This window comes from Nicrophorus vespilloides, unplaced genomic scaffold (genome assembly GCF_001412225.1).
Source record: "Nicrophorus vespilloides isolate i.1.1-1 unplaced genomic scaffold, Nicve_v1.0, whole genome shotgun sequence".
Lineage (NCBI taxonomy): Eukaryota > Metazoa > Arthropoda > Insecta > Coleoptera > Silphidae > Nicrophorus > Nicrophorus vespilloides.
The window spans coordinates 1,171,369-1,180,872 of record NW_017100098.1 but is presented as its reverse complement, the minus strand read 5'-3'; the positions used below and the strand labels follow the sequence as shown (position 1 = coordinate 1,180,872).

Genomic DNA, 9,504 nt, shown 5'->3' with positions numbered 1-9,504 from the left:
TAAAAAATGTCTATATGTAATATATTAAAGATCAGTGGCATTTTGTTACTGGCTTTTTGCAAACAGTGAAATAATAAATCAGTAATGTTATTCCTGGTACATATGGCATAAATAATGGTTGATTTGTAATAAAAGATGATATCGTTTTTCATGATACATAATTTTTCTTTTTATTAAAATTCCAATAACCGTTTTTCGGTCAGCACTCGACCCTTCCTTTTCCACGCTGCGCAGAGTTCAAACATAAAATTGATATCGCTCATCGTATTTATGCACGGTCCATGCGATATTTTAATGAGCAATAAATTGGTGCATCGATTGCTATTCCAAAATTTGCGCAATTGCGGCCTAAGTTAAATACGGCGAATAATATTATAACGGTGATGGTGATGAATATTTACATGAAATTAGAATCGTGTCCAAAACGTACCAATAAATCGGACCGCTTGAAGCCCCGTGTGCTGCAATTTGCGTCGGAATAAATCAAAGTAGTAGTTGTATTAGCTCATGCAAGTTATGTTGTCAGAGTATTTGTTATTTTAATCTATTTACGGTACTATAATTTAATGACTGTTAGAATTGTATTGCATTAATATTAGTTTTTATACAAATAATATAATTAATATCATTTTACATACCTCAAGTAATTTTAATATATATATTTCGTCGACTTATGCAGCTCAGCAGTATCTGCAATAATACTAGCTAATTTATAATATCTTCGTCATATAATTTTATTTTAATACATCTATTTTACTTGATGTTCAGCAAATTGATCATTTGAGAAATTACATGAATTTATTTCACCAATTGCTAGATAATTCGCCTATTTAATAAATCAACCAAATAAAAACCATTTCTGTGTAAAAGACATGAATACTTAAATAAAACCACAATCCAATCAATATTTCGATTGGATCGGTGACTTGCTACCACTTAATCAAACCCATCAACCATAAATTATTTTGCGGCCACCTGGGTGTAACTCTTAGGTGACTCTATTTCGGGACTATCCAGGTTGAACATCAGGACGTAACGTGGTTTCCTGAGAAGCAAACATCGACACACATGTGACGTTATAATTCTCTATGTATCTCTTCTTGAAGCGCTGCAACAAAGCTGTTCGATCAGACGACTTTTCATCATGTAAATTGTTGTTAATGTATGTGTTTACAATAGCATGGCTCTCAGAGTTCATAGGCGACGTACATAGGTGGGTTGGGTGAGTAGATTATGTGTTGGGACACGCAGCTGTATTGTGCGTGTAGTCCTGACATCTTTTAAGTTTTATTACAAAAGCACAAAACTGTGGACCATGATTCGGTATCAAAAGAAGTGACAAAACTATGTAATATGATATGTTTTTTTTTATAAATATTTTTATTACACACAAATATTTACAGATTATATTTTATTTTTTTCTGTACGGCTGACGCGTTTCATTTATGTATTTATTTACAAAACAAAAATTCTTGGAAAATATTTCGGATTTTAGTTTTCTCGTAATAGTTATTCAAAGTATTGATTGATCTGCGTATGAAATTTAAAACGATTTTATAATCTTCCTTGATAGTAAAATATTACGTATTAAATTTGCATTTATTCAATATTAATTATGTGCTAATTACATAAGACAATTTGTAAATATTTGCTAACGAAAATTAAAAACTAATTTATTTTTTATTTTATTTTTCTATCAATATTTAACCTGGCATTGAATTGCTGTCGTTTATGTTTTAATTGAATTAGTATTAATTTGAATTTATTGTGTATGCAACGATGCAAGTAAACGCTTATATAGAACAAGGTATTGACGGGATAACTGAACATTTACATGCAAATAATACCTCGCATAGTGAATGCAGAATTTTTGTTTCGTTGCTTTATATTTGCGAACATAAATGATATTTTTCTAAAAATGTTCCTGAAAACAAATAAGCTGGATGCGACATCATAACACATAGATGCAAATAACGTACATCTTAGAATGTAAAATGCATTTATTTTTATCTTGGTTTTCTTTAAATATTTAGTACTTTGCTTCAATAAACATTTCGTTCGTTCAGTTGAGTTTTTTTTTTAATCCTAATAAGTTATGTATGTTTGTAAAGAAGAAAATGTCAGATAAAAATACTGTTAAATTTGCACATAAGTAATTGACAATAATATTTTTTTCTCTGTTTGTCAGAACTTTTAATTGATTTCAAAAATGTATATTTTTGAGTGCATAATTATGAAGCATTTCTAAGCAATATTTAGGCCTGATAATTATGCCTCAACCCAATAATTAAAGTGTTCTCATAAATACAACTCCAATTGCCAAGGTACAATCATTTTTTGTTGTTGTTTGCTAATCTTTTTTATAAAGAATTAATAGAGTCGTAATATTTTATATGGTGTGATAATGGATTTGATAATTATCTGAGAGTAAACGTTGCGGCATTAACGACACAGCAGAAGGTTGCGTGTCGCACATATCAATGTCACAAAGAGAGCGGATGTCAAGATAACATATAAAAAGAGAACTGTCCCTCTTTTACGGCAGTGACGAATCGCGCCAATTTCGAAATTGTCACAAATTTATTATTTTAATTCGCATTTTAAACAAAATCATTTGGAGCCGCTGCTATCTCTCCCGTAGACTTTGCATTTCGCTATTTTCCTTTTGTTTTGTTTCTTTTCTTTTTTTTGTCTTTCATCCTCCTTGATTCTTGTCCTTCTCCGCTGGTGGTGTAATACATCAAGGGGTGGAAAATGTTCGAGCATTATCGCACCAGCGGCCGGAATTCACGCGCGCGGCCCATCATTTCCTCGACACGCATTATCTACCTCACGGAGTTTTCTCATTTGCATATCGTATTAATGGCACACACACGCTTCCAATCCATTTCACGTTGTCGTCCTTCAGTCCTCGCCAGATACCAGCACATTGTCGTCCTTGTGAAGGCGGCGGCGGGCTTTGTTGGCGTCGGCGTCGGATGCATCGCAAACAAAAATTTGTATTCCAAAAATGCCTCGACGTGCGACCATTTAAATGCAAATCTACATGGTACAAATTGCATCTGCACACGGGGCTACGGTCCTGCACGCAATATCGCACTCTTTTAATCTTTTAATTGCATCTGTAAATATTACGCCCAGCATCATTAAAATTTGACGATGTACACGTACCACTTACATTCCTAAACTTTTCATATAAACTTCATAGCGATCTCCACTCCAAACATCGCCATTTGCGGTGGACGTAATGGACCATAATTAAAACGATTTTTTTTTATTATTTATTTTTTTTATTATATATTTATAACTCGGTTATCTACACATATTATTCACAAGTACAGAGATACATTATAATTAAATTTTAAAAGTTTTTATATGATGTAATAAAAAAAACTTATACTTCAATTGTACACAATCGATTGGAGTTAGTGGTAGCCTTTCCACATTATTTAGAAAACTATATGTAATGAGTTTTGTAATAACATAATATAAAATTTTAAATTAACTTACTGCCTTTAATTGTTAATATTCCTAATAAGATATTGCGTCTAGGGCCAAATATCTATCGACACATATCAAACTACGTGTGAATTATCAATAAAGTTTGATGTTAGATGTGTTATACATAAATCCTTTTCTTTGCTGACGCGATATAAAGGCGAACCATTTTTACACAATGTTGTTACATATGACGAAAAATTGATTCTTTTTGTCAATTGAAAGCTTTCAATTTTTGGTTAATAATGAAACTCTAATATTTTATGGTCCAGAACTGGTGTTTTCCACAGCTTCAAGAAACCCAGTCAATCGATTACGGCGGTTGTATATTGTAACCAAATAGACGAAATGAAGAGGAAGGTTGGGATTAAGCATTCAGTATTGGTGAATAGAAACAAACCAAACCTATTCCACAAGTCGCATTAATAACGTTGCTCAAATTGTAGAGCTGCACTTGGAAATTCTATACAGTGGGTGACTGTATTCTTCAGACCTTGCACCAATGTTTCCACACATTGGACCACTTCTTGCACTGAAAAATTTTGAATTTCCAATATAGATTGTTATTATTCTTTATATTCTATGTATGTAAGTCAACATACAGAATAAAAACATGTGTTCTTCAATAATAAAGAACAGTAGAACTAGATTTAGCAATATTTCATTTGGAATTACTATTCAATTATTCGTCTGTTCATTTCGAACAATCTATGCTTTACGAGTATAGAGATATATTGTTAGAAGTGGAGTATATAGTTGAGTAGTGTGCATGATGGTATATAATAGTTTTGGGGTTTTGGACTGTTTGAATGTGACTCTGGAGGGCCGCTCGATGGATGCCACCGATGACGAGACGAATTAGATCCGGGGATGCGAAACACTGTTCGGAAGTTTGCGAAGGCAATTAACGGGATTGCGATGCCCCTCTGGGAGAGATTAGAATTACTTGGGCCGAACACACGGGATGACTTAATCTTTGTATACGGGATGCGAGTATACGAAGAAGAAGAAAACGTATCAACATCAAAGACAGCTCTGCGTGTTCTGATTGATTGCGAACTCGGCCATAATTGATTACAATTCTGTCTTCAATTACCGATAAACCGGTTTCACCGGCCAATATGATTTGAAAATGTATGAAACTTCTTTTGTATTTGTTATAAATCAATATTTATTTCATTGAATTTAGATTTTTTATTAAGTAAAAGTGTATATATCTGATAAACCGATTTTTACTAAAAATATAAATAGAAATCATGGTAAATTTGTGGTTTCTGATTATTATTTTTATTATATTTTTATAGTATACATATATTTATAGTAAATTAATACATTTCTAACTTCGGAAAGACAATAACTGCCTCACTGCATCCACTAGTGAATTTATTGTATTACATCAGTTAACTTTATGTCTAGACAAACAATGTTGTCAAATTTCTCTAAACGAGTCCAAGTTCGGAAACTTTCCCCTGTCTACTTTTTCTTAAGTATCTTTATGGTTGCATATTTATATTTTAAAGAATTCATATATTTTGTTAATGGATAAAAAATAATAAGGATAATAAACCTAAACTGTTTGAAGTATCAGTTTTGTATTAATTTATGGTTGGAAAATTTGATTTAAATTCGAATCCAATAAAATACGCATTAATACGAGTAATTAATCAATTTATCGATGTAATTAAGGCAAACGCAAAAATGCGGAGGGTCATACTTTTTTTTTCGATTGGCAGCGCCCGCTCTCGCTCTCCGTGATCGCATCCAATTTTATTGTTGTCATCTGGATGGGGCCAATTTCATTATATTTGGGTGATGTTATGAGTGAGCGAGCGTTTGAGGATGTACGTTTTGACAGGTGATTCGGATGGAACAAGAGCCGAGGTATGGAAGGGGGCGCGACTTTTGCGGAGCGGCGGATGGAGGCGGCACACCCCGAACTAAATTAACGTGTCACTCATTTTTTTTTTGTTCTTTTGCGCATTAAAACAGAAGGTCGTCTCTCGCTGATAAATCCATCGTGGACCGTTGCATTTTTGATTTTACACCCCCGCAGACAATTTTTACTATGCCATACACGTAACAACCTCAACCTCTCTTTTTTTTCATCGTTTTTCGACCCTAAATTTCTCTCATCCATTCTGTTTTTTTTTTCCTCTACTGTTCTATCAGCTTTTAACATTTGGACATTGAAAAATCATATTTCCAGCTATATGTATAAAAAAATAGATAAAAAGTAATACCCAGGAAATACTCAATATATTTACAATGATCACTCCATATTTGTACATTTGTATTTATTCTCTTAAAAAAACGTTTGAAATAATTTTATCAAAAGGGTGTCCCAAATAGAATTAACATTTTAAATTTTCCACCATTTTCTTCTGCGGTATAACCAGAGTATATATATTTATGTCATTAGTAAACATTGAGCTAAAGTTATGAAAAAGTACACGATCGAACAACGCATAGAACTTCACTTAAAACTGGTGATTTTTTTTGTTATGGAAAACTTGATACTTAGACAACTTAGACTTCTTTCTTTGGGATTATTTTAAGCATAGAGTGTACATCAATAAACCACAAACTATTGAGGATCTCAAAGATAAAAATCGGCAAAAAATTATAGAAATTTCCCAGCAATTATGTCAACATATAATGGAAACTTTCACAATACATATGCTTCCAAGGCAAAAATATTATCAATTATCAAATAAAAAATTAGAATATCAGACATATTAATTAAGAAAAATTGTAGTAAATACAAACTACAAGACAATTATTATGCATAAAGTCAAAAAATGAGTGAAAAGAGTAAACATTTTGTTATATTATTTATAATATTTACTGGATTTTTCTTTATCAATATCCACAAATTTATAGGTATAATATGTATTAGGGTTAATCTCTTTCAAATAAATTTCAGTACCAACATTAAGGTAGAATATATGTTTGTCTCTACTTAGCATGCATCAAGATTTTTTTGCTGTCCTGATGTATAACAATTTTAGCAGGGAATGTTATCAGCCAAGCTCGTAAGAGCAACGCACAACAACAGGGATTATATCTCTTTTGCTCTCATGCATGTACGAGATTTATTTTTTGTTCCGCTCAACGGCGGCAAATGGCTTGAAACATCTCTGCATCCTTTCATGCGCATTTCATTTTTCGTTCTACACACATTATGGCTCGGAGTATGCTATTTATTTACTTTTTTTACTATATTAATATAAGTTCTTGTTTCATTTTTAGGGGAGAATCCTGCAGCAATGCAGCACGGAGGACGCGGTTTGTCCTGGCTTCAATGCAGTCCGTCTTCGTGGCTCCTCTTCATTGCCATCGCTATAGCCAGGCTCTCCTAAATCCCATCTGCAGAAAGGACGAAGGATTCACATATTTATTAAGATTTATAATAATCATTAAGAGAACTCTCCTGAAACGTTGCGCAAATGCAACAAGACGTCGGGTGCTTCAAGTTCTTACTGTATATCCAATTATATGAAAAATAAAATATATTATAAACAAATATATATATTATTATAACATATTCAAAATCAAAGTAACGTTAATGATATTTAGATACTTTATCTTGGTTTGTGAACGGGGAATGCATGTTAATTACCTTTATAATCATGGTTGATGGCTGAATGAGAGATTGCGAAAATTTGTCTGAAACATGAACAAGATTTTTTTGTACACAAAGTCTGATTAATTATCAAATGTTTAGTAACTATAATTATAAACTTAAAATAATTATAAAATACAAGCCAATTAACTTGATATTCTATTGTTGAATTCGGGTTGAGTACTTACAACCTGACAAGTTACATGGCAAATAGTATGCATTGTCTGTACTAAAATTACGACAAGATGTTTTATATTAAAAAGAAAAGAAAAATAAAATAATTTTAGAAATAAAAATGGTTATTAAATAAATCTATGTGTATTATGTAAATTGTCTAATGGTGTCTATCGAGGTTTCTAGAACCCTTAAGGAATGATCTATTCTTTAGGTATTGCAACTACAAAGCACATGTTGAAACAATTAAATTGTTTAAATATGAAATAGCTTTGTTAAAAGTTTGAGTATAGATCCAGAAATTTTCAGACGTGAAAAAGTTTATTCAATATATGTTGGTGGCTTTTATTTTTGATGTCAACTAAAAAAAGAAGTACGTACAAAAAATCTAATTATATTGATCAGATTCCGTATGAAAAATTTTCGATTGCGGTAAGAAGTTTCCTTCAATTACCATCTGAATTATTTGATGCGAACCGAATAAACATTCACAGAATTTGGAAATGGAGCGAATTGCATATTAATTGGAACAATTGGACAATTTGTGCTCTGAATTAGAAACTGAATAAAAAAAAATAACGAAAAAGAATGAATGCGCGAATGCTGCACTATCGACTGAATTGCGGTCGTTGTGTGTGTCTACGTGTGAAATTTAATTACGTAAACTGTTTAGCAATTAAGTGAACTATTGGATAATTACACTTATACATGTCATTTTAAACTTTTTAACGATGTTTAGAAGGGAATGGCACGCAGACGTCTGATTGTTGGATTGGATCATTTAAGTATATTTAACATATATAATATATATATATATACATAGACTATACAGGGAAAGTAAATGAATTGAAGGCACGTATAACCTATTCACAATTATTTTATTACTGTTATTATTATATTACCATGTTATATTTTATTATGTCGCATTGACTTTCTCTTTAAGTTTATTACATACATCTTAATATTCTATTCTGTTACACTTTATTTTTATATTAATCTTAATGCGTTATCATCTATATGTCTTGTAACATTATTACGTTTACTATCTATTATAGTTCAAATTTCCATTTGTTTTATTATCTTATATGTAAGACCTACAATTATAATTATATAAATATATACATGTATAAAATATTTATTTAATAAAATATTGTAAATATATAACATACATATATATCATACGAGTGTTTGAAACAAGTCCCTAATTACGCCATTCCTTAAATCACTTCTGTTTTATTTTCTTCCATGTATATAAGGTAAAGCGAAAAGAAAATTACTTTGAAGCCAGTTTATCACCTGTTTTCTTCAAGTTAACACTTTTGAAGCTCTGTTAATAATTTTTCTGAATGGAAAATTTTGAACTTATATTTGTACATAGTAATAAAATGCAAGGGCCAGATATTGGATACACTCATTTTCTATATTTTTTTGTTGATTTTATTTGATAAAGGATTTAAATGAAAGTCTATGCTGTAGATGGTTTTAAAAAGTTCTAAAAAGGTGATAAAGAGTTCAAGGACAAACCAAATTCAGGGAGATCTCTTAAGATAAAGTGTTATCAAGGAAATGTCACAAGAACCTACTGTTCCATGGTCAACAGCAAAAGATCATTTAAAACGGATGAGAAGTGGGTCTTCTTCATTTCACCTGTTATTACACATTTGGATTGTCACCTTTTTAAGTCAATAGAAGATTCGCTTCTTGAAAAAATACTTGGAGATTCCAAAGAGGTATTAAAAAACTGCTTATTTTGTAGAGGAAGATCATGTTAAACAGAGTAATATTACAGTGCAGTTTTTGTTTAATTTTTTTTGTTCGCTGTAAAAAAAGTATTTTTTTCCTCTTTAACTTATATATGATTCTTCTCATTTCGTTCTTCTTAATTACAATATTTTTTTTATTCTGAAATAAATTATTCAAGTTTCTTAATAAGTTGTACACTTCAATCACACATCCGAGTACAATCAATAAGAAATATTGTTTAACTTTTGCATCATGTGTAATATAAAATATCTTCCATAGTCATTATACAGGGTGCTACAGGTATAAAGAAAAGGTTTCCAAATGTGTAAAATTTAAAGTAAAAACTTTTTTTATCTACATTTTTTTGGTCAATACTCTTTTCAAATGTGGTAGTTTTTTTTCTGCTGCACTCTGTATATATTTAACACAACAATGCACATGTATGCAAAGTATTAAACATTCATATT

At 31.1% G+C, this 9,504-nt stretch overlaps 1 protein-coding gene across 1 annotated transcript in view; it reads left to right on the top strand.

Moving 5' to 3' along the window:
* The window catches only part of LOC108567818 (lachesin), a 23,315-nt gene extending 15,053 nt beyond the window's left edge, over positions 1 to 8,262 (top strand). Inside the window, exon 6 of the mRNA XM_017928511.1 lies at positions 6,748 to 8,262. Coding sequence (XP_017784000.1) covers positions 6,748 to 6,857 — 110 coding nt within the window. The 3' untranslated portion in view covers positions 6,858 to 8,262. The remainder of the gene's footprint in view (positions 1 to 6,747) is intronic.
* The last annotated feature ends 1,242 nt before the right edge of the window (positions 8,263 to 9,504 follow it).